Source organism: Dendrobium catenatum, unplaced genomic scaffold (assembly GCF_001605985.2).
Source record: "Dendrobium catenatum unplaced genomic scaffold, ASM160598v2 fragScaff_scaffold_1089, whole genome shotgun sequence".
NCBI lineage: Eukaryota > Viridiplantae > Streptophyta > Magnoliopsida > Asparagales > Orchidaceae > Dendrobium > Dendrobium catenatum.
Genome location: NW_021319551.1, coordinates 282,258 through 308,966, shown reverse-complemented (window position 1 = coordinate 308,966; position 26,709 = coordinate 282,258). Strand labels below are relative to the sequence as shown.

The 26,709-nt window shown below is 37.0% G+C and overlaps 1 protein-coding gene across 2 annotated transcripts in view; it reads left to right on the top strand.

The window, feature by feature from the left end:
• The first annotated feature begins 708 nt into the window (after positions 1 to 708).
• The window catches only part of LOC110098299 (phosphatidylinositol 4-kinase beta 1), a 47,349-nt gene continuing 21,348 nt past the window's right edge, over positions 709 to 26,709 (top strand). The window contains exons 1-7 of one of the 2 annotated variants that reach the window (XM_028698458.1): positions 709 to 3,455; positions 4,583 to 4,777; positions 4,875 to 4,923; positions 21,822 to 21,954; positions 22,116 to 22,572; positions 22,765 to 22,845; positions 22,926 to 23,045. In XM_028698458.1, coding sequence (XP_028554291.1) covers positions 1,170 to 3,455; positions 4,583 to 4,777; positions 4,875 to 4,923; positions 21,822 to 21,954; positions 22,116 to 22,572; positions 22,765 to 22,845; positions 22,926 to 23,045 — 3,321 coding nt within the window. In that variant the 5' untranslated portion in view covers positions 709 to 1,169. The remainder of the gene's footprint in view (positions 3,456 to 4,582; positions 4,778 to 4,874; positions 4,924 to 21,821; positions 21,955 to 22,115; positions 22,573 to 22,764; positions 22,846 to 22,925; positions 23,046 to 26,709) is intronic. The other variant, XM_020825078.2, reaches the window with a different exon arrangement.

The window sequence follows — 26,709 nt, the reverse complement described above, 5'->3', positions numbered from 1 at the left end:
CTTTTATTACTTAAAAAATTAACAAATGATTTTAACCTACACATTTGTTGGATGGGCTGAAGTGCTGAACACACACCTATTGAGGCAACAACGAATCCATGCTTCCTTGCAAGCAATTTTTTTTGGGTCATTTAAATCAATTAAGACAAATTCATATACACATCACATACGTATGACTCGAACCCAAGACCTTTTAGTCGGTAGTCAAAGCTCCTAACCAATAGATCAAGATGAGCTGCATAAAATTTTAAATTAGAAGGGCTCAAATTGATCTATTTAATTCGATTAATATTTTTTTGGGACATATAGACCTATTGAGATTTTATTTGGGATGATTTTTTTACTGTTTCTTAAAGTAGCTTTTTAATATAAAAATTAAATTTTTTATACTAAAAGCTACTTTAACAAACAATAAAAAGTCATCCTAAATAAAGCCTAAAATAAATTCATACATATATCATATATATAAAACTCACAATCTAAGTAAGCTTCCAATCATGTCTTGCAAGCAATTCGATATTGTTGACCGAAAAAAGCCACCTAACACGAACGTGCTTTGCCAATCATCCGTCGGCTGTAAAATCAAAGGCCGAGATCCTCTAATAAAATTTCAAGCACCCGTTGGATCCTAATCAGACGGCACTATATTGCCTGTACCAGCATTCACTGCGAGCCGTCTAAAAGGTCCTCCTGGCGACAATATTGATGCCAGGTGGCGCCCAACGAGGCGCGGTCGTAGTATTTCGTTCCGATGGCCAGTGGAGCAAACCTGTAAGGCTGCCCTCTCACGCATTGCGCTCCTTGCTATGATGCTAACTCTTCCCCTGCCGACGACGATGATGGCGGAGATTTGAAAACAACAAGGAGAGAAATAGAAAGGCGTCACCGAGGACAGATAAGGGAAAACCCTAATCCAAATTCTCTTCAGCTCCACGCTGTTGCCCCCCCCCTATTTCGCCGATTCATCTATCTCTCGGTAATTGTTGTCAGCTCGTTCCGCGGATAGCCCTAATTAGGGCTTCAACGCGGCGGTGAGCAGGTGTTTCCTAGGCTTTACTGTCGCCGATTCTGTGCCGGATCTTGTCGGAATTGGTTTGGGCCCTGGGGGGTTCGGGGCCGATTCTAGGTCTGCCTCCCAGGGTGACTGGGCCTCCGATGGCTGATTGACCATGGTGCGGCTTCTCGGATTGAGCCGCTTCGTAGGCGACGACCCACCGCGGGAGATTACCCGCACTAATCCTGTCGTTGGTGAGGGAGGGAGTGGGGAGAATGGGTGGCTTATTCGGTTTTTCGACTCGGCCTTCTTCTGCGAGTGGATCGCTGTCAGCTATCTCTACAAGCACGAGCACCCTGGGGTCCGGGATTACCTTTGCAACAGGATGTACACGCTGCCGCTCGTCGGCCTTGAAAATTACCTCTTCCAGATCTGCTACATGCTGGTTCACAAGCCGAGTCCATCTCTCGACAAATTCGTCATCGATACGTGCTCGAAATCGTTGCGGATCGCCCTCAAAGTGCACTGGTTTCTGATGGCGGAGCTTGAGGATTCCGAGGACAGCGAGGGCATCAGCAGGATCCAGGAGAAGTGCCAGATTGCCGCCACCCTGATGGGGGATTGGCCTCCACTTATCCGCCAGCCTCCTGGATCCTCCTCGAACCTCAAGGGAAACCCTAAACTCAACCGGATACTGTCCTCCAAGCAGCGATCACCTTCGGTCGCCTCAACGCCGGCACTGGGTTCAAGTTCTCCAATTGAGGGGAATTGCAATAACGGGAGCGCTGGACATGACTGTAATGGCAAGGTATTGACATCCTCTGAAGAGGGCAAGCTGTTAAAGAAGCTTTTGCCGGGGCCGAAGGTTCGTGAGGCATTCTCTTTTAGGAAGTCCGCTGAGAAGCAAGAGGAGGAAACCGATAAAGATGGGTTTTTCCGCAGGCTTCTCAGGGACAGTAAGGAGAAGGAGTATGAGGCGGACAAAGATGGTTTTCTTCGTCGGCTGCTCAGCAGGGAGAAGGATGAGGAGCTGACATCCAGTTCAGAGGGTTTCCTCAAGAGATTGTTTCGCGATAAGGATGGTAAACCAGGAGAAGGGAAAGTAGGAGAAGGTAAATCGGGGGAAGAAGTGGAGGTGGATGGTTTTTTTCGTAGGATTTTCAAGGATAAGAATGAAGAAAGGAAAGATGGCGAGCACTGCAAGCATGGGGAAGAAGATACCTGCAATGGGAATATGGAGGAAGACGAGAAGGAGAGTTTGTTTAGGAGACTTTTTAAAGAGAAAAATGATGAGAAAGCAGATAGTTCTCATGATAGTCGTGATGGAGTAGATAGGACCAATGGGGGTGTTGATGAAGATGAGAAGGAAGGATTTTTTCGTAGGCTTTTGAAGACTGAGGAGAAGAAGGATAGTGGTTTGAGAAATGAGGAAGTGCGGAGCAACAGGACAGCTGAGGATGATGATAAGGATGGTTTTTTCCGGAGAATATTTAAGGATAAGAATGAAGAAAGAAGTGCTGCTGTGAATGCTAAGAACAGGGATGAAGAAAGAGTGAGCAAAAGTGTTGACGATGACGAGAAGGATGGTTTTTTTCGCAGAATGTTTAAGGACAAGAACGAAGAAAAAAGAATTTCTGGGCATTCTAGGAATGATGATATAGAAAAGCTTAGCAGGAATAGCGTGGATGATGAAAAGGATGGATTCTTTCGCAGAATTTTCAAGGATAAGAATGAAGAGAAAAGAGATTCTGTGCTTGAGAGGACTGGTGATGAAGAAAGACTTAGCAGGAGTATTGAGGATGATGAGAAAGATGGCTTCTTGCGCAGAATTTTCAAGGAAAAACATGATGAAAGGAGGGTTGCTGGACATGAGCGGAATTTAGATGAAGAAAGGCTTAGCAGATGTACGGATGATGATGATAAGGATGGTTTCTTCCGCAGAATATTCAAGGAAAAAAGTGAAGAAAAAAAGGTCTCTGGTCTTGAAAGGAACGAGAATGAAGAAAGGTCCAGCAAGAATAATGATGAAGATGAAAAGGATAGTTTTTTCCATCGAATTTTTAAGGACAAGCATGATGAAAAAAAAGCTTCTGGGCATGAGCGGATTGAGGAGGCAGACAAAGTGAAGAGTACTATTGATGACGATGTTGAAAAGGAAGGGTTCTTTCGCAGGCTTTTCAAGGAAAAACATGAAGACAAGAAAGATGAGGGTCATGATAGAAAACAAGAGGAGAACCAGACTAGTGGCTCTTTTGAGGAAGAGGAGAGTTCTGAATTTTTGTCCTTTCGCAGGTTATTTAGGGTGCATCCTGAAGATAATAAGAATGCTTCAATGAGTATTAACCCTGATAGTTCATTTGATAGTAGTCCTGGAACCGAGAACTTTTTTCGGAGGTTGTTTCGTGATCGAGATCGGTCTATTGAAGATTCTGAGCTTTTTGGTTCTAGAAAACCGAGAGAGGTATGCATGGCCTATTATGCTATTACAGTGTTTTGCCAATCGATTCTTTATGATGGCAGTCTGTTCTCTGAAATAGTCTGGCCCAATTAACTTTTTATCTGACTATTAGAATTAGATGCTCTATTGCTTTCCTTGTCTTAGCTTTTGATTTTTCATTGGTGAGTTGATTCAAATGAGTGTTTTTTTTTATCAATTTCCTATGGTGCTCCTTGATATGCATCCTTTGATGCACTAACGATCCTCAAAATAGTGATGACCACCATCATGTTCATCTTTATATCCAATAATGCAGAGGATTTACATAACTGGATATTGAGCTTTGTTCCTAGGAAGCAGAGCATGTGCTTTAAAGCTTTAGGGCTATTTAGTATGCTTTTACTCAAACTGCAGTATTTAGTGCGAGTTTTGTAGCAAAATGGGCAAAATATGAATAATGTCATCTTCAGTCATAATGCTAGATTCTGTACCTCATTGTGCTATCTTTCTGCACTTTAACTTCGCAAGTGAGCGTGCAGTCATTGCATATAATGCTACTTTAATTATAGACCCAAGTTTGTTCTGCAACTTATCAAACATTCTCAAGAGGAAATTAAGAGTTCCAATGGTGTCATTCAGGCCTGTTTTAGTGCAATAGATTAAAGGGCCTGATATAGTATGCTTTTATATCATAAAGGGCTTGATATGTGAAAAATTGAAAATGCACCCCCCCATATGCTTCCACAGAATTATGCAAACTATTCTAGCATTTTAGAGCTATAATATACTTCAAATGCGATCCATCGAGTCAGACCTTTCTGTTGTAGTAACTGCCAAACTTGCTTGATGAACTCCTTTAACTGTGAGAATAGACAAAACCAATCAATTATTCATGCCACTGTATTCCATTGGTAACTGATGGTTAGTCTTTTATGTGCCTATTTTGTGTACTAATGGCTTTACATTCTTGTTTCAGAATTAGTGGGTTGATAATATCTCCACCTTTAATATCCGTTGAAGTGTGATTAAATAATCCAGCCAAGTTCACTTGGTTTTCGTCAAACTGCGCAGTTGTATCAAAATATATTTGACGCAGTTGTTTCAAAATATATCTATTTATTTTCTCTTTTTCATTGTTCACTTGTGCTTAGCAATTACGCCCTGGCTCACCGAGGCAACGGTTGGAAAGATCATCCACAAAGCCTCCTATACCAGATCATTTGATTTCACAAATCCGGAAAGGAGCATATCATGCCTCGCTAGAGTTTGTTCAATGTTTATGTGATACCTCTTATGGCTTGGTGGACATATTCCCTATTGAAGACCGGAAAGTTGCTCTTCGAGAGGTAAAATTTTTAATGCAGCTGAACTTTAGCTGAATTTTAATTTGTCTTATTTATTTTGGTATGCTTTCTAAACTTGTAACTTTATTTGTGCTGCCAGTCCCTTCAGGAAATCAATTCTCAAATATCTGAATATCAAAAGAGTGGAGGTACTCACTTATATCCCGTTGATGCTCTCTCTCTCTCTCTCTCTCTCTCTCTCTCTATATGTATATCACATATATAGAAACAGGAGATTCGAAACACTATTCAATAATATCCTGTTGCAGAATTATATAAATTAGTATACACACTGTAATCTAGGTTAGCGTTATGTAAACTATGATACATTTTTATTCCCTATTATTTTGAAACTCTAAAACCTCCCAAGTTTTTTTTCCCTAATATGTTTGGTAATAAAAATGTCCTACATAGTAGTATGTTTTAAAAATCTGTAGTAAGGCAGCTACTCAAGTGGTTCTATGTTGTGTATGACCAAAAGCTTTTGCTTGTGGTGCAAACAGATTATTCAAAATCTCATGCAAATATGATGTTATTAGAAGATAACAGGATTTCATCCTATCATCTTTCTGATCACCTTTTGATGCCTTATCCAACAATTAGGGTTAATCTATTCTTCTATTCTCAATTGATTCCTTTCAATAGGTGCTATTGGCGTTTAATTTCCTCTACCTAAATCTTTTTAATTAATTCATGACCATGTTTCTAGTGCCATGTATGAGCAAGATACAATATATTTACAAGTGCTGTTTATGGATCAGATGGTTAAGTACTCCAATATATGTACTCTTACATATAAATGAACATAAATCAATGTGGCATGAATCATTGGATGTTCTTGCTAAGTGCTAATGTGTTCTGATGCTATTTGGCAGGGGATAGAACTCATTATGAGAAGTCAAATTTAAGCAGAGATATTTCTGTTGATGACAACTTGTTTTATACGAACATGATTCATGCCGGGTAGGTCTACTATGGAAGCCATACATTTATTAAGAGGTTTGATGGAGAAATATAGAGAGAATAAGGAGGATCTACATATGATATTTATTGATTTAGAGAAAGCATATGATAAAGTTCTAAGAGAAGTGCTATTGAGAGTTCTTGAAAAGAAGTTAATAACGCTTATATTCAAATCATTAAAGATATGTATGCAGGAGCTATTACTTATGTTCAAAGACATGGTGGTTTGACCAAAGTATTTTCCTATTTCGGTTGGATTACATCAAGGATTAGCCTTAAGTCCATATCTTTTTGCTTTAGTTATGGATGCTCTAACTAGACATTTGCAAGAGGATGTACCTTGGTGTATGCTTTTTGCTAATGATATTCTTCTTGTTGATAAGACTAGAGAGGGAGTTGAAGGTAAAACTTGAATTATGGAGGTCAACCTTAGAGTCTAAAGGTTTTCTCTTGAGTAGATCTAAAATTGAATATATGGAGTGTAATTTTAGTAGCAATATACCTAGTGAGGGGATTGTGACTTTGGGCGATCAAGTTATTAATAAGAGTACACATTTTAGAATCCTTGGATCTATTGTTCAGAGTGATGGTGAAATAGATGGGGATATTATCAGCAAGATTCAAGTTGATTTTTTGAAGTGGAGGAATGCATCGGGCTTGTTGTGCGATAGAAAAGTCTCCCTCAAACTTAAGGGAAAATTCTATAAGATGGTGGTGAGACCTGCAATGCTTTATGGTGCCGAATGTTGGCCATTAAAAGAGAAGCATAATACTAAGTTAAGTGTTGCGGAGATGAGGATGCTTAGGTGGATGAGTGGCTTTACCTTTAGAGATAGGATACAAAATGAGCATATATGTGAAATGTTGGAGTAGCCCAAGTGGAAGATAAGATTAAAGAGAGTCTCCTTAGATGGTTTGGTAACATTAAACGGAGGCCTTCTGATAAACTGGTTAGGAAAGTTGAGATATTAGATTTGACTTATGTGAAGAAAGGTAGAGGTAAACCTAAAAAGACTTGGTTAAAAAATATTAAAAATGATCTTTTTTATTAGATTTAAATGATAATTTGACTTTTAACATGTCACAGTGGTGAAAAGAATTCATGTAGCCGACCCCACGTAGTGGGACAAAGGCTTGATGTTGATGTTGTTGTTGTTCTATTCCTCACTTACACGCAAAAAAAGGACAATTTAAAATTTATTTAATAGTTTAATTTATTATGATGTTACTATTATTAGTTGGTATTAATAATTGATAATGAAATACTTATTTTTCATTATTATCTCAATAAATACAATTTAAATTTCTTTATATAATAAATTATATTATTAAGGTAGCGAAAGATATATGTTTAAGTTAGCCAAACAAAGAGATATGAGAACTAAGGATTTAGTTCCAGTGAAATGTATTAAGGATAAAGATAAAAAAATATTTATATTAGAGGAGGATATTCAATAAAGATGGATGAGATATTTTGATAAGTCTTCAATGAAGATTGTGAGAATATGATTGATTTAGTGACCTTAGCAACCTAAATAAAAAAAATAGAATTTTGTTTTTATCATCATATTAGTAAATCTAAAGTTAGACAAGCTTTAAAGAAAAATGAAGTGTAAAAAGTTGTTAGACTTGATGATATTCTAATAGAGGCGTGTAAATGCTTAAGTGATGAAGGTATTTTTGTCTCACAAAAAATTTTAATATTATTTTGAAGATTAGTAAAATGCTAGATGATTGGAGAATGAGTGTGTTGATTCTTATTTTTATGAGTAAAGGTGATGCACAGGAGTGTGCGAATTATAGATGAATTAAGTTAATGCTTCATATATTAAAATTACAAGATATAGTTATTTGGCATAGGTTACGTTGTGATACTAATGTTTCTCAAAATCAAATTGGATTTATGTTGGGTAGGTCTACTATGAGAGGTTTGATGGAGAAGTACTCACAGAATAAGGAGGATCTATATATGATATACTCACAGAATAAGGAGGATCTATATATGATATTTATTGATTTGGAGAAAGCATATGCTAAAGTTCCTAGAGAAGTGCTCTGGAGAGTTCTATAAAAGAAAAGAGTTAATAATATTTATATTCAAGTGATTAAGGATGTAGGAGTTGTCATGGTGTTCAAACATAAGGTGGTTTGACCAAGTATTTTCCTATTTCAGTTAGGTTACACAAGGATTAGCTATAAGCTTATATCAATTTGCTTTAGTCTTGAATGTTTTTACCAAACATTTGCAAAAGGATGTACCCTAGTGCATGCTTTTTGCAGATGATTTATTCTTCTTGTTGGTAAGATTAGAGAGGGAATAGAAGGAAAACTTAATTTATGGAGGTCAACCATAGAGTTTGAATGTTTTTGAGTAAATTTAATACTGAATACATGGAGTATAATTTCAATACTAATAGATATAATGGTGGGATTGTGACTTGGGAGATCAAGTCATTAGTATGAGTACACGTTTTAGATATATCGGGTCAATTATCCAAAATGATTGTAAAATAGATGGGGATATTATTAGTTGAATTCAAGTTGGATGGTTGAAGTAGATGAGTGCATTGTGTTTAGGGTCTTCTCTCTGGAGTGGGTATGGTAACTCCCCAGGTGTTTCCTCCCCACCCGCTTCCGGGCAAACAGTAGTTGTTTGCGTTAAGTAAAGGAAGAGAGAAAAGGGATCATTAGGATCATCGGTGTCGGATGGATCGGTTGCATCCCAGATTGGTGCTTCGTCTGCGATGTAAGCCATATACAAATGTTCCACTAACTCATCCTCTGGTAAGGGAGAGTCAGGTGGTGGAGGCTGTGTTGGCATGTAACTTGAGAATGAGAGATGAAGTGAGCCATCCAGTCGTTGATGGGTGATTAGAGATCGAGGAACTTGGAGGGCGGTTTGATCGGATGGATTTAGATTCCAGGTCCGACCTTGGAGATCTGCTATAGTATGCCTTTGGCCAGGGATGGCAGAAATTCCATGTGATGCCAGATAGTCAGCCACACCAGCAACATTGTACCGAAAACCAGCATGACTGGTATTTGTTAATCGTGCTACAAGAGCTCTTGTGAGTAGGAGATTTGACTCACCTCCTTGCCATAGTTCATAGCCATGAGTGAGGACCACTAGTTCAATATGATTGAGGAAATCGTGTATGGATAGCATGAGATTAGGGGCAATATACACGAGTTGTGTTCCGGATGAGAGGTCAATTTCCATGGTGCCGATGATGGAAACATCAGAGCGCCACCTTGTGTCTCGAAGGACAATTAGGGCTGCTGTGCCAGCGTCTCGTCGGTGTAGAGCTTGAATGCGGACCATGATGAGACCAAGATGGATATGTTGCATACCTTCAGATACGAGTCTCTGGTAGGATTGATGTCGGATAAAAGGGAGATTGACTTGCATCCCTTCAATTGCTAAGATGCGTTCCTCAGCATAGTGTTGATATACACGATGACGGGAGGCAGACCAGCCGTCTTCGTATAGTGTCTCTGCTGGAACTAAATTGGCTCTTTGTCGTTGAGAGATTTGTAGTTTTGCTTCAGGATCCAGTTGGCTTTCTAGTTGTCTTTGTCCTCGATGTCGTCGCGGGAGTCTTCGTTGGATTTCATGTGCAATTCGTGATCTTAGTTTGTATCCTTGGATTTGATCATCTACCGTGTGTGATGTGTCTGGCTCGGATGATCGGAGTGAGTGAGATGGTTGGAGAGTCGCTGTTGCTGTTCTGCTTGAGGTAGCCATCAGGTTTTTGCTTTTTCTGTTTGGAAAATCTTTTTAGGATCAGTGAACACGAAGAGTGGCCCCTTAGGTTTGATTACCTTAGAGGTAGTGGTTGGTTCACCAATCGTCAGATTCTCGAGTTGGTTCTGAAGAGCAGATAGAGAGGATTCAAATGTTTCAGATGGAACAGTTAAAGGTTTTTGCTGTAATTTTTGGACCTTCTCTTCAAGATCTCGAACCTTTTCTGTGATTGTTAATAGCAACTGGATAATTGTATTATTTTGTTTAATGATGGTTCCAAAAGCGGCTGCGCTACTTTGTTTTGTATCAGCAGGATTGACAAATCCTACTGCAGGGGGTTCTATATTGTTTGTAGCCTTTAATGCAGCTTTATATTCTCCGTTTACTGAGGATAAGCGCCAATCGGTCATGAACGTCTATCTTAATTAAGTTTTCAAGACCTGAAATAATTTTGCTTAGGTGACTAAGTAGTATAACAATTTTATCAATCAAAGTAAGTTCCAGGAATTGTTCTTGGTTAGCTCTGTTCACCTGGGATGGCGCCTATTGTTCTCGGCGATCTTGATCCCTTTGGCTACTAACTAACTGACCAAGTTCCAGCGTCTTACTGTAACTGATATATTAATTATACTAAAAGTATACCTATGAAAATTATAACAAGTTTTTGATTTAACTTAGATAGAAGTACAAGTACCCAAACTAGCTCTGATACCAGATGTATTTTTAAACATGATAGTTTAAGTAATTATCATGTTTAAATGATAGAGAATGATCGATGGCTTGGGGTCACTTAGAACTTTTGCCAAAAAGATATACAAGATTAAATGAACTAGAAAGATGAAAGAAGCTTCATATATTAGAAAGAACTTACAGGAGTTTTGAATAGGAAACTTCAACTTGATGGGTTGTGTGTTTTCTCTTCATATGACATGGCCTTTATAGCCAAAATACAACCAATGGTTTTCTCAAAAACCATTGTTGGCCCATGGTTTTCCGCCCATGGTTTTGATTTTTCTAATTAATGACAGCAAGACAATCCTATCCACCTTTATAAACTAATACAATTAGTTGGCAGGTGGCTGGCCAACTTTATTAGGTTACATAAAGACAAACCATTTGGCAAAAGATGCCAAATTATCAGAAAAGGACATGAACATAAACACAAATAATTCTTATTTGGCAAAAAGTGGTCAAATTGTCATAAGAAGACAATTGGCTTCTTTAGATGCCAATTTATTGGTTTTGAGGGGCCCACCATAGGCTCCATTAGACTTTATTCTTTAGTGCTTGATCAGTGAGTTCCGTGACGGCCTTGAGTAGATTTGCCATGCAAGCCTCCTGCATTCGTACTAATGGGAATAGGTCTTTCCACTCATTATTTTTACCAGTAGCATATAATTTACAATACTTTGACTTATTCTCATATATGTGAGATAAGATACGGAGTTCGTTTACAATACTTTGACTTATTCTCACTTCGTCTCTCATTCTTAAGTTACATGCCAACACAGCCTCCACCACCTGACTCTCCCCTACCAGAGGATGAGTTAGTGGAACATTTGTATATGACTTACATCGCAGACGAAGCACCAATCTGGGATGCAACCGATCCATCCGACACCGATGATCCTGATGATCCCTTTTCTCTCTTCCTTTACTTAACGCAAACAACTACTGTTTGCCCGGAAGCGGGTGGGGAGGAAACACCTGGGGAGTTACCATACCCACTCCAGAGAGAAGACCCTAAACCCAAAACTTTCAAATCTTCTGATCAATCCTTCTGGACCCGCTACCAGTCCAACGACCCTACGATCGGAACCTTAGGCGAACCAAGTGGTAAATATGACTACTTGGTTAGCTATTCAGCACCACCTTCCTTCAATATTCCTTACAGCGACATCCAACCAACCGGATGGGATACCTCACCCACTGGTAAAACCAAACCTGATCCCCCACTTGAACCTAACATCCCTGACCCATTACCTCAAACATGCTACACTCTGGAAGAACAACTAGCCGAGCTTGATTATCCTAAACTTCGCAAATTAGCCGAAAAATCCAACTCGTTATATACAACATCCGTATCCTCCTCCTACCTACCTCCAAATGAACCTTTCATGGGGCCAGTCAACTACCCTCCAGCATCCTCTGAATCCGTGCGACAAAACCCATTTGCAAATAACCCCCAAAACAATACCCAGTTCTCCAATTATAGACCCAACTATTCAAACTTCAAACGATCCTATTATCAAAATATGTGGACCCTCCCATCAGCCCATAATCACCAAGGAGTTCTATTGATTCTTCCCGATGATTTTTCACTATATGACGATGTCATAGATCGATGTGAATCAATAACTCTAAACCTTCTAAACGATAAGCAATTTCAAGATAATAAGGCAAAAGTCTTATTTATTGAGAATATGCTGGGAGAAGTTGAAAAGAAAGTATGGATCCAATGGCGGATGGCTTTCGAAAATGAATACGAAGCCCTTGTCAACATAGCTGATGACCCCCAAAATGTCCTTTCACAAATTCGAAGAATCATCCTCCTCGAAGATCCTTACCAAGGATCCACCGAAGAACAAAATAGAGCCTACCTAGATCTAGAAAGGCTTTCCTGTGATCAAATAAAAAACATGTTCAACTACATGAATGATTACAAAGTCCTAGCAGCAAAATCAGGACGAATGTATATCAACCCTGAATTATCTGATAAATTCTTCAGGAAAATGCCTCCCCTCATCGGTGACGAAATAGAAGCTGCATTCAAAACTAAGTATCCAGGATGTACAATTGGAGTAATGCCCAGAATCAGATTCACTTACCAATACCTAGCCGACCTCTGCAAAAAGGCCGCCATACAAAGAGGTATTAAAGATTTATCTATCTGTAAAAAGATACCAATTCCAGGATACTACAACAATCAAAAGAAATACGGGCTACGCAAATCAAGAAGCTACAAAGGTAAACCACATGATACCCATGTCAGGGTAATCAAAAATAAAAACAAACCAAGATCCACCAAATGCAGATGCTATATTTGTGGAGACGAAGGCCATTTCGCAAGAGAATGCAAAAGTCGAAGAGGCAATATGGCTAGAGCAGCCATAATAAACAACTTAGAACTCCCAGATGACTACGATGTTTTGTCTGTAGATCTGGATGAAGATCCATCTGACGCTATTTGCAGCATCTCAGAAGGAGAAGGAGCTAACACCTTAACTCATATCAAGAACGCCTTAGAAGATCTGCCCGATGAATTCGGGTACATGATGACAGACGACCTAGGATGGCGATGCGCTGTCAAACTCAACAAAGAACAAGAAGAATGTGCCCATCACTGGGAACATAACAAGCCAATACAAGGGCCACATACACGATGCACTTACTGCCTTATTCTAACCAACATTCACATGCGCATTCATTGCATAATATGCAACCTAACTGCCTGCCCACTCTGTGCAGCATTTTACTTAAAAATTTCTGTGCAGAAAGAAGTAACCCTGCAACCCTATCAGTCAAAGGATACCTTAATCCAGGAGCTCATCAAATACACTGATCATCTGACTGAAGAAAATAAGAAGCTACACCAACAAATTCAGAATCTTCTAGAACCACAACTAGAAGCAGCAAGAATAGAGCTTGAACAACATGACAGAAGAAAAATCATTGAAGAAGAAGATGAACTCGAGGAAAGCTCAGGAATAAAGATTCTAAATGAATCCCTCAAAGAGCAAGCTCACAAATCCAGAAAAGTGATGAATAGGCTATATAACCTAACCATCTCTTTTGATGTAAAAGGGATCGAGCGATTCAATGTCAGAGCCATATTCGACACCGGAGCAACCACATGCTGTGTAAACAAAGGAAGCATACCAAAGGAAGCGCAAGAAGAGCTAAACTACCAGGTGTCACTAAATGGCGTCAACTCGGTAACACAATCAAGTACGAAGGTAAAAGAGGGCAGTATGATCATTGGAGAAAACAAATTCAGAATCCCATTAATTTTTTGTCTAGACATGGACATAAAAGATGGGATCCAACTTCTCCTGGGGTGCAACTTCATAAGAAGCCTAAATGGTGGGGTTCGTATAGAAGGAAACACTGTGACCTTCTATAAAGAAATCACACCAATACACACCTCAATGGAGATAGAGGTAGCAGCAAAACAAGTTCCAGAATTAGAAATTGATTACGATTTCAATACTGAGCTGCAACCCGAATGGGTTTTCACCAACCTCGAAGAAAATCCATTCACAAAAAGATTCAAAACAATCTTGCAAAAATTAAAAAATAACGGGTTTATTGGTGAAGACCCGTTACGACACTGGAATAAAAATCAAGTCACATGCAAAATCGACATTATCAACCCTGATCTAACTATTCAGGACAAGCCACTAAAACATGTAACCCCAGCAATGCAAGAACAGTTCAAACGACACATCGATGGGCTACTCCAACTAAAGGTAATTCGAGCAAGCAAGAGTCGCCATAGAACGATGGCAATGATAGTCAACTCAGGAACATCCATAGATCCAAAAACAGGGAAGGAAATCAATGGAAAAGAGCGGATGGTGTTCAACTACAGATCCCTGAACGACAACACTCATAAAGATCAGTACCCACTACCAGGTATCAACACACTCCTCAAAAAATAGGAAACAGCAAAATCTACTCCAAATTTGATCTCAAGAGTGGATTCCATCAAGTGGCAATGCACCCAGACTCCATCGAATGGACTGCTTTCATCAGTCCCACGGGTTTGTATGAATGGCTGGTAATGCCATTCGGACTTAAAAATGCTCCTGCTATTTTTCAACGAAAGATGGACGCCTGCTTTTCTAACTGCTCAGAATTCCTGGTAGTATATATTGACGACGTTTTAATCTTCAGCAAAACCGAGCATGAGCATCGAAATCATCTGGAAGAATTCCTCACCATTGTGGAAAAAGAAGGACTAGTTCTCTCAGCCAACAAAATGAAGATAGCAACAACGCAGGTAGAATTCTTGGGAGCAGTCATAGGAAACCAGAAACTCAAGCTTCAACCACATATCATCAAAAGAATTGCTGATTTCCCAGAAGAAAAATTAAAGGAGAAACAAGGGTTGCGATCATGGTTGGGCATACTTAATTATGCCAGGAATTACATACCTAACCTGGGAACCCGTCTTGGACCACTATATCAGAAGACATCGCCTCATGGAGACAAAAGAATGAAAGATCATGATTGACAACTAGTACGGAAAATCAAGAACATTGTACAAAATCTACCAGATATTGAAATTCCCCCAGAAAGCGCTTATATAATCCTAGAGACTGACGGATGCATGGAAGGATTGGGTGGCGTCTGCAAATGGAAAAGGAGCAAAGGAGACTCAAAAGGTTCCGAACGAATATGCACATATGCAAGCGGCAAGTTTGCAGTTATCAAATCTACCATCGATGCAGAAATACATGCCTGCATGGAATCACTAAATGCCTTAAAAATCCATTACTTGGATAAAAAGGAAATAACACTGCGAACAGACTGCCAAGCTATAATTGCCTTCTATAATAAAATGGCCCAAAACAAGCCTTCTCGGGTTCGATGGCTCGCATTCACTGATTACATTAATGACTTGGGGATCATCGTCCATTTTGAACACATAGACGGCAAAAACAATGTCCTTGCCGACAGCCTTTCCAGATTAACGTTTGTTCTTTGTGCAGGTATTATTAGAGACGAGATAGCCAATAATATTATTGAAGAATGGAGCAAGGCCAACGATCAGGAAAAGGAAAAATGTCTCTCGAAGCACTTTCAAAAACATCACCTGAACAAGCTGGGCCAAAGCCCACCTCATTTCACAAAAATGAAATACACAGAGAATTATTATGGAGAACACTCAACCGGCCCATCAACATGGATGAACTCAACCAATTACGAGGAGCTGCAGCCAGACTCGAAGTGGAGCAAGTTTTTACAGTACTAAACGAACTCCGTATCTTATCTCACATATATGAGAATAAGTCAAAGTATTGTAAATTATATGCTACTGGTAAAAATAATGAGTGGAAAGACCTATTCCCATTAGTACGAAGGCAGGAGGCTTGCATGACAAATCTACTCAAGGCCGTCACGGAACTCACTGATCAAGCACTAAAGAATAAAGTCTAATGGAGCCTATGGTGGGCCCCTCAAAACCAATAAATTGGCATCTGAAGAAGCCAATTGTCTTCTTATGACAATTTGACCACTTCTTGCCAAATAAGAATTATTTGTGTTTATGTTCATGTCATTTTCTGATAATTTGGCATCTTTTGCCAAATGGTTTGTCTTTATGTAACCTAATAAAGTTGGCCAGCCACCTGCCAACTAATTGTATTAGTTTATAAAGGTGGATAGGATTGTCTTGCTGTCATTAATTAGAAAAATCAAAACCATGGGCGGAAAATCATGGGCCAACAATGGTTTTTGAGAAAATCATTGGTTGTATTTTGGCTATAAAGGACATGTCATATGAAGAGAAAACACACAACCCATCAAGTTGAAGTTTCCTCTTCAAAACTCCTGTAAGTTCTTTCTAATATATGAAGCTTCTTTCATCTTTCTAGTTCATTTAATCTTGTATATCTTTTTGGCAAAAGTTCTAAGTGACCCCAAGCCATCGATCATTCACTGTCATTTAAACCTGGGGAGTTACCATTAGCTGATCTCATGTAATGAGATAAAGGCTTGATGATGTTGTTGTTGTATATTATCTGTCAAATATTGTTTTGCTCAATCATGCTTTTGTAATCAAGTAAACTCACTGGATAAATTTTTAATATTGTTGTATACCAAATGTATCCTCTTGTTGGGAAGTTTTGCAATATTTAGCACCTCTAGCTTTGAAGTGTATCTGCATGTAATTAACTCAAAATGGAGACATCTATTTTTTGAAGGCACAAATGCCTAAGAGAAGTCTTAATGCTTAATAATTAAGTAGTCTTTCAACATGTTCTGCACACTTCTAACATGTCAAGCTAGATTTTAGTATATATGTGCTAAACAAATAATTATATAAACTTTAAGAAAATGCATTCTTGAGTGGTGATAAATTGTATTTCAGCCATATATGCTTTGGGTGCATTCCAAGTCAGTGGATTGGGCGTTGCCAATGTTATGGCTGCATTGGTCAGAATGAGTTAACTAGGGTAGAATTGGACTTGCACTTGCCTAAATCATTCGGCCAGGTTAGTTCAACCCAAGGTTTAAAAGGTGAAATTGGGAATCAAGATGTTTTGCCTTAGCGATGTCAGACGTAAGCTACGAGGGGGATTGAGGCATATGCTCAAAACTTGAAAATTAAAGTACTAAAAAATTATAAATATGTCATAAAAATGAGAAAATATTAAGTAAATTGTGAATATAATAACTTGCTTTAAGGTAAATATTACTGGAACACAAGATTCAAAATTAATGCTCACTTAAAACATAAACACGCCCTTTGGATTAAGACTCAAGGCAGTCTTATCATCACTTTGATAATCTTCAAGAGAATCCTCATAATTTATATCAAAGTCATCTTCAAAATCTTCCTCAACTATAATATATATTTTTTAATCTCCTATATCAATTGACATTTCATTAGTTGTATTTTAAAATAAAATAATAAATTAATATCATAATAATAAGTTAAGTGTTGCAAAGATGAGGATGCTCAAGTGGATGAGTGGCTTTACTCTTAGTGACAGGATTCAAAATGAGCATATATGTGAAAAGGTTGGAGTAGCTCCAGTGGCATATAAGATTAGAGAGAGTTGCCTTAGTTGGATTGGTCACATAAAATGACGGCCTTCCGATGACCCAGTTAGGAGAGTTGATGTATTATATTTAACCTATGTTAAGAAAGGTAGAGGTAGATCTAAAAAGACTTGGTTAGAAAATATTAGAAGTGACATTTCTTTATTAGATCTAAATGAGAATTTGACTCTTAATCAGACATAATGGAGAAAAAAGATTCATATAGCCGACCCTATTTAGTGGAGTAAAGGCTTGATGTTGTTGTTGTATAAAAAATAATTCATATATTTAAGTGGATTTTTTTGTAGCTCCAATCGAATTTTATTTCTTTCTTTTATATACTTGTGAAGTAGAGCTGATCCCAATTCAATAAACTTTTTAATGTCCACAGTGGTTGCTTTATTCTTCACATTTATTTAAGTTTCTCCTTCAACTTCAACTTCAAGAATATCAACACTCTTAGCAGTAATCTAATCATTATCAGATTGTAAATCATCAATAAATAAATGATCTGATTCATCGTCATCAGTTCTTTGTTTCTGTAATTTGAGATGTTTGTTTTTCAATTTTTTGTTAAACAAACATAATAAGTTTGTTTATTTGTCCTATTGTCAATCAATTCCTTCTCTTTGTATGAATTTAATTGAATGCGCTCTAATTATGCTCACATGCAGAAGCCGAACATGTTAAGCTAAGAATTTTAATAGCAAATGTTTTTAACTAGAGAATATTATCTCCAAATTGAGTACATCAACGTTCTACATTAAAATGAAAAGTATACCATGAATATATATACAAATAAGAAGTTTGAACATAAACATTCAAATTTAAAATTATAAATGTGCAAATATAACAGGAGAATATGTTTTGTAATATGCTTGAGTTGCTCTAAATCCAAATATTTCATTTTTCAAATGAAAATCATCAAGTTGATCATTTTACTTTGAGGTAGCCCCTTCTAGAAACAAGCTTATCTATGCATGCATATAAATCAATTTAATCTCTTTATCAACTCTAAAGTTCTTATCATAATGAAATTGAGGGTTCAAATAATATGACATTTAAGTGTTGGTAATTGACAATTCCACTTTTCATTTATAATTTCTCAAATTTCTTTATGGGCACCTTCTTGACTACCCATATCTCTTGTGTCTTCTTTAACCTTATTTATTGCTTAATAAATAATTCTCATAGTTGTGACCTTGTCATCATCAACCATGCTTAGCACCTTAATTACATGTCTTGTAATGTTCATAGCATAATTTATACTTAGCCAGAAAGAATTATCTTTTATAACATCTTTACTTATTTCTTGAACTTCTATCCCATTCTTCCAAAGTAAACATTGCTTCATTTTGACATTATCACAAAGAGGAACATTACAACAATGGAAAGCAAAAGATGAGAAAACAAAGTACCATAAAAGCAAAATACAAAACATCACAAGCTACATACAACACTTGTCAAACGGGCCCTAATCTGGTGGTGGTAGTGGTGGCTGAAAGTAATGGTGTAGTAAGGTGACTACTATGTGAACCATGCATGATTGGCCTCGTGCTGCTGCTGGATCTGCTCATGTAACTACTCCCAGCATGTAGTAGACTCCTGAATGTTGGTTTCCAATTGCATCTATAATCGATCAAGATGCTCTATCAAAGAATTAGGAGGTGCTGGCGGGAAGGCAGGAGTTGCTGCTAGTTCTGGTGCCACATATGTTAGTGCCTTAGGGGCTGGTGCTCCCCCTTCCTCATTTGAATCATGCTCCTTTGCTGGTTGTGTTCCATGACGTCTGTCACTAAAGAGTAGATGAAAAAAAATTATCGGTGTACTAGACGGGGAAGTGGTTTGTCAATGTAGGATACATAAGATGGTATTTGGCATCTAAGATATAGGCGTTGATATGTCCTAATGTTAGTTTTTTCCTACGGCATGCCCTAGGGCTTCTAATGGTGGTCAAATTTTCAATGTAGTGTATAATCATGTCAGCTGCATTAAATTCAATGTCAGTGGAAGCAAAATGTTTAATGTAGACCACTGAAGAATGATATCAATGTTGTGTAATTTTCAAAATTTATAAATTTATTGGTGATATATGATCTCGATCTTGGTAGACTATGCAATCATTGACATGAATATATTTGTTGATGTTGTGTGGTTATTTGTACAGCCTTAATTGTCTTGTGATCTCAACAGGGTGTTGATAAAGTTAATAAGAGAAACAACACGACAAATAAGGGATAGTTTGAATTGCATGTAGGATGGCTTAAATGGTTGTACTTGCATAATAAACTTAATTGCCTTGAGGCCGAGTAGCTTTGTGCTTTGTCAATCATGTTTCTTGATAACTCGAGTTGATCTTGTTATAACCAAAACCTCACTTGGTCCTTTTGATAACTTTAACCAACTTTTATGTTAATTACTCCTTGATGTAATACCAACCTTGATATTTACAGCCAGAAAAGATGATTAGTGTGAGGTTTACCGGCATTAGTTTTATTATTAGCTAGTAGTATATTGTGCAGTTAGCGTGATGGCTAATTTTTTGTATTAATTAATGTTGGATTTTGTTGACTTTTTGTGCTCCTATTCAAATGTATTATATTAACTATTTATTTACTTTTGCTAGTTTTAGTAGAACATGAGTTTCTCTTTCTTATGTTTAATTCATTTGATTTTCCTTTTGATTAATACTTTTCTTCTGCACTATTCTTCTTTTTAATAGTTTAAGCTGAGAGGTTGTGAATAAAGTCAAGTAATTAGCTCTAGATGCATGATGGAGACCTTTCCTTCTAGACAAATTGGCGAGTTGATTTGGTCAAATTGAGCTAAACATGTTTAATTCGACTGGTTTAGTTGAGTTGTCATGGCCTATTTTGTTCGGCTTATTTGAGTGGGATTGAGTTGTGATAGATTTCATTAGGGTGATAATATGTGATGGAGGTGATCGAGGCAACAATTCCAACTCACTAACAATCTCTTTCTTCTTGGCCTTTTGGAAAGCTTAGAGACCATTCGGTGTTTATGGCAGTGATGGCTTATAATAGTGGTGTGGCGGTATGATGTGGTGGTGAGGTGATATAGTTAAGTGATATGATGATCAACAAAGCTTTATCTACTCCATCATAGTTTTCAATTGAGAGGGCTAAAAAAAAGTAGCTACTTGATCATCAGCAACCAACACTCCATGCTACGTGTGGGGTTATGACAAGTGGCACAGGGATAATACTAGTTTCATAAAATCATCAATTGGCAATGTAAAAAGAAAGATAATGTCGAACCATGTGCTGACAGACCCCATGTTGGATCAAGTTTGTATAGGTGTCAAATTGGCCTATTCTGGCTTGTTAGGGGGTTGATTTGGTTTGCCAAGGCTTGTTTTGGTACTTGATTGATCGCCGTTAGTTTATTCATACCTTTCAACTGAGACAAGTTAATGTAAATCAGACTTGGTTTCCTAGAAATGCATTCTGGAGTTTGCAAGTTTTTCAAACTTTCCTTACTAGGTTTTTTCGTGAAACTAATGATTATTATATTGTGTGATATATTTTTCATTATTTGAATTACATTGTTTCCATTTTTATATGGTAAGGACATGCGACTTTGAACGATCTAACAAATAACAATGTAGCTCATTTTCTTACCACTTTGAAGGTGAGCTCAAACACTTATTGCGGACAAATTCTTGAACTCATTTTGAGATGTGATTGTTGGTCAATTTTGATTAGCCACATCAATATCTACTTTGTAATAGGTGATGTATTTTTTCAATGAAGTTTAGCCTCTATATTGCAGTGTGCTAGTAAATAGCTTGATTTATTGTAGTTATTAGTCATTATCATATATATAAATCTATCTTAATGTAGACATGAATATATACTAGTATTTTCTACTTGCATGCTATCTTAATCTTTGAATGACAACAGTTAAACTTGATTTGAGTCTGTTTATGGTTGTGTTGGAGTATATGAAATTGTAATTCTATGCTTCATTTTCAAATTTGTGGTGTTTTAATGAGGGAAAATTGATTAGTCTCTTTTATTTAATAATCTTTATGAAGACAGAATTGGTAGAGAATCTATTTGCTCGTCACCGTAGCTCATGCTAGAAGCATTTACTAGGTTAAAATTGGATGGATATAGATCTGCTCAGGGGATTTATCAGTCTGACACTAGGTTATAGTCATATGCCCGGCCCCATAACATTGTTCTTTATAGAATTCCAGAATATTATTTCTTCATTACTTTTGCACCACTGAAATCATCATCAACTATCATCTTTTATGAATTCTTTGCTAGTTAAGCTTCTCAAGAATGCATTTGGTGTTATGTTTGATTTCAATTTCTTTGCCACACTTGTTCTTACCTTCTTTATTTTTGTCCAATCGTTGTGAGTTTTATCTGCATTTTTATCCTTTGGCCATTTGATAATGTAGATTCCCACTCTAGTGGAGATGCGGAGAATTCCTCACTTTATTTTTATTGTCATGATAGGTGATTATGTGGTTTATCTCCTTTTCAAAAAGAATGAAATTTGTCAATATATTTTATCTTTTACATAATTTAATTGTAGGACTTTGCTTTCCTATGGGGAAGGGGATGTATCGTGTTGTTCAAATACCAGAGGATGAAGCTGTCCTTCTTAATTCCAGGGAGAAGGCGCCTTATCTAATATGTGTTGAAGTTTTGAAATGTGAATCACCCTGGTATGAAAGTTATTGACATATCTATTCGTTGTTCATCATTTATATTGTTTTGATTTCTTTCTGTAGCATCCCCTTGTCATTTGTCTAGTGGGTTCAATCAAAAGCATGTTTGATATAGACTTCTTAACCATATTGGCATTCTTTTCTTTTTCCCTGATCAGCCAAACAAAGGCGACTTCTGATGTTCAAAAGCTCTCTAGAGGAATAATTCCTTTGGCAAATGGAGATCTGCAGTCACCGAAGCCTCCTCCATGGGCATATCCTCTTTGGAGCCAACATCCAGCACATCATTTTGATACTGATAGAATGTTGAAAAATACATCACAAGCTATTGACCAGGTTATGGCTCAATTATGGGAAGCTAAAGTAAAAATTGTCCATGTTAGCCTATCCGTTGAGGATCAAAAGGCTGTCATGTCAAGACATCGTGAAAAAAATCATCATATTTCTAACGGGGATCTGAATAAGGAATTTGGAAATGATGAAAACGTGGAAAGGGTAATAGTAAATTTATCAGCCATTCCGGGGGTTAAAATGAAAGATGTAGTTGATCAAGAAGCACCCCGTCGCAAGGAACATCGTCGCGTTCCCAGCACGATTGCCATTGAGGAAGTAAAGGTGGGCCTGTAAGTGAGATGGAATTATATATCTAGTAATTAATGCCAATTTTTGGTGCTATATTACTATTATTGCAATTCTACATTTAAAATGCTTCCAAATAGTTATTTTAATGGTGCGTCAATATCCTCTTAAGCATATTTATATGCCACTAATTCTGAAAAAAAAAATGTCCTTTTTTTTGTCTCGCAGGCAAAAGCTGCCTGTGGTCAGGCACCTCCTGGAGTCCACCTAAAGGGTGCTGGTCAAAATTCACCTGATCAGCAGTCAAAGGTGAAGGTTTTTTCTACGTGGTTTTTCTATGACAAAACTAATTTAGCATCACTCTGACTATAATTATTCTTTCTTGACAGGCAACAAATGGAGTTCCTAAGCCAAGTGATGCATTATCTGGTGAATTGTGGGAGGTTAAGAAAGAAAGGATACGCAAGTTGTCTCCATACGGGAAAGTTTCTGGTTGGGACTTGCGCTCTGTAAGTTGTTTCCTTGAAATTTCTCGTTATGGTGTATTCAAATTATGGGTGCTCAAGCAGAATCTGATACAGATTCTCCTTAGTTCTCTAGGCCCAGATTCGATCTCTATTATGAATTCAAGTTGGATGGTTGAAGTGGAGGAATGCATCGGACTTGTTGTGTGATAGAAAAGTACCCCTCAAACTTCAGGGAAAATTCTATAATATGGTAGTGAGGCCTGCAATGCTTTATGGTGCTGAATGTTGGCCATTAAAAGAGAAGCATAATATTAAGTTAAGTGTGGCAGAGATGAGGATGCTCAGGTGGATGAGTGGCTTTAACCTTAGAGATAGGATACGAAATGAGCATATACGTGAAAAGGTTGGAGTAGCTCCAGTAGAAGATAAGATTAGACAGAGTCACCTTAGATGGTTTGATCACATAAAACGGCGGCCTTCCAATGACCCAGTTAGGAGAGTAGAGGTATTATATTTGACTTATGTTAAGAAAGGTAGAGACAGACCTAAAAAGACCTGGTTAGAAAATATTAGGAATGACCTTTCTTTATTAGATTTAAAAGAGAATTTGACCTTTAATAGTACACAATGGAGAAAAAGGATTCATGTAGGCGACCCCACGTAGTGGGATAAAGGCTTGATGTTGTTGTTGTTGTTGTTGTTGTATGAGCTGCTGCACAGTGAATCACAAGGAGGAATAGAATTGTAATTATATGCTTTGTTTGGGGAGGCAGCTCACACATGATGCTGCCGCCCCAGACACGTGGCTGTAGGCAGGCTGCTAGGTCCCCCTGTCGTAAACATTACATACATGGATCTTCAGGTGGTTTGGGAGTGAACGCAGGGATAGAGCTATCTTGGCTGCTTCTACCCTCCCAATCGAATCATAAAGCGTTTTGAAAGGGCTGTAAATTTATGCGGGTCTCCTTTATTTCATCTTGTCGATGAGCGTCTTGAACATCTAGATATTTTATTTTTTAATCGTTATCTCTGTTTCCAAAAAGATAATCACCATATAGTAGCTTATATCCAGTGCATTTTTTATTTAGGACAAGCAAACAGGTAAGTTCATTTAGATTATGAGTCCTTTGAGTTGTATGTATTCTGACTGGTAGATGTTAGTATGGTAAGCCCCAGGAAATTATGCTGTCTGTTTTAAGTTTCAATTCCATTAGGTTGTTACCTTATTTTTTATATGAATAAAAAATAAGGTATTTTGTAATTATAGGCTTTTTATTTCTCTTTTTTATTTATTTATAGAGCTTTTCCTATGTTATTAAACTTATTCTTCACAAATCATTTTAACAACTTTTGTCCTTATTATCTTATGTTCCCCTTCCTCATTCCTAATCCTAAATGACTGCATTTTTCACCATTCGTCAAACATATCCAGACTAAATTTTATTTATAATTGTATTATCTCTTAAAGATGTAACTTTTATCTTTCCTCTAATATAATCATTTTTTGACCCATCAATTCTAATTTTTTAGCTTAAATCTTAACATTCTTATTTTTATCCTGCTCTCAATTTATATAAATATTTTTGACAATTAAAGGGAGAAGAGAGGAGTGTATAAAGTTGAACAGTTTAAGGATTAATTTTATTCATTTATTTTGTGTAAAAAAAGATGAGAAGTTGTACATAAATGAGTGGGGAAACAACTATTAAGGAAAGAAACAAATGTGGAAGCTAATCTTTAATTGAAACCACAGTTAACTATATTACATAAATGATTAAATTATTTAACCACTTTTCAAATTGGGTTATATATGTTAATCATACACAAGTTCACTAAATTATCAAAACTCGTTTTTTGGTGTAGCTGTTGTGAATATGTTTGCAGTTTTATTGGAAAATAATTTACTCTTAGAGAAAGAATGCGAAATTAGAATATATGTGAATGGTTGGAGTAGCCTTAGATGGGTTGGTCACATAAAATATCGGCTTTCTTTGAACTGGTTAGGTGAGTAGATGAATTAGATTTCGCCTATGTTAAGAGAGGCAGAGGTAAACTTGGTTAGCAAATATTAGAAATGTCCTATTTTATTAGATTTACATGAGAATTTGACTCTTTAACAAGATAGAATGGAGAAAAATGATTCATGTAGTTGACCCCATGTAGGGGGATAAAGGTTTGATGTTGTGTTATTGTTATTGTATGAAATATCTGTCTATATCAATTTGTTTAATTCAATCATTGTGTAGGTTTTTTTCCGATGTTCATGATAACATGATTGTCACAATATAATTTTAGAGATTTTTTTAACTTGATAATTTAGTTCTTCCAATAATCTTTTTAATCTCATTCATCGATAAATACTAAATGCCATGTATTCAACTTCAACACCATCTTTTGAGATTATAAATTATTTCTTATTTCATCATGTAACTAAGGAGAGAGAAAGATATATGTATAAGTTAGCCAAACAAAGATATAATAGTAGTAATGATTTAGTTCAAGTGAAATGCATGGTTTAAAATTGCGCAATATGAGGCTCGCCTTGAGGTCCGCCTTTACGTAATTCCAATAAAAAATGCCTCGATGCTTACGCCTCGAGTTTTTTTTTATGAGGCTTGCACCTCAACTTGGTTGAGGTCCGCCTTGAAGCCCGCCTCACCTCACTAGCATGAGGCTTACGTCTCACGCTATATATATTAAAACTTACATAAAACTTGAAGTAAATGCTCGACATTGGACTCTATAGGAGAGGAGAAAGGGGAGAGAGCAGTTCATCATAATGATGATTCAAATGAATAACCCCTTAGTGATGACAGTGTTGATGACTTATGAGTTCTTATGTGATATGTCATTGCTATTTATTTTTGAAAATTGGAATTATATGTTAATGAAAAGAATACTGGGATTTGGGAAAGATAGAATTTTGAGTTGACCTATATTTCATGTTGTCTTATTATTAAGATATTTTGATTTCACTTCATATCTTATATTTTTTTATGTTTTATATTATTCACTCATTAGTATATAAAAAATTTATCATTTATGTTTACGCAATCTTTTGATTTTGAGGCTTACACCTCAAAACGCCTTGAGGCTTACACATTGCCTCACGAATCAAAAACGCCTCAATACCCGAATACGCAATTTTAAACATTGGTGAAATGTATTATGGATGAAGATCAAAAAGTTCTTTTCTTATAAGATGATATTCAACAAATATGGATAGATATTTTGCTAAACTTTTTAATGAAGAATGTGAAAATACGATTGACTTTAGTAACCTTAGCACCCTAAATGAAAGTAAAGATTTATGTTTTTATCGGCGTATAAGTAAAACCAAAGTTATAGAGGCTTCAAAGAAAATGAAGTGTGGAAAAGTTGTTGGACCTGATGATATTCCAATAGAGGTGTGGAAAAGCTTAGGAGATGTAGGAATTTCTTGGCTTACTAAACTTTTTAATACTGTTTTGAAGACTATAAAGATGCTAGATGAGTGAAGAATGAATTTATTAATTTCTATTTTTAAGAATAAAGGTGATGCACAAGATTGTGCGAATTTTAGAGGAATTAAGTTAATGTGTCATACTTTAAAACTATGGGAGTGAGTTATGGAGCGTATGTTGCGGCATGATACTAATGTTTCTCAAAATCTATTTGGATTCATGACAGGTAGGTCTACTATGGAAGCCATACATTTATTGAGAGA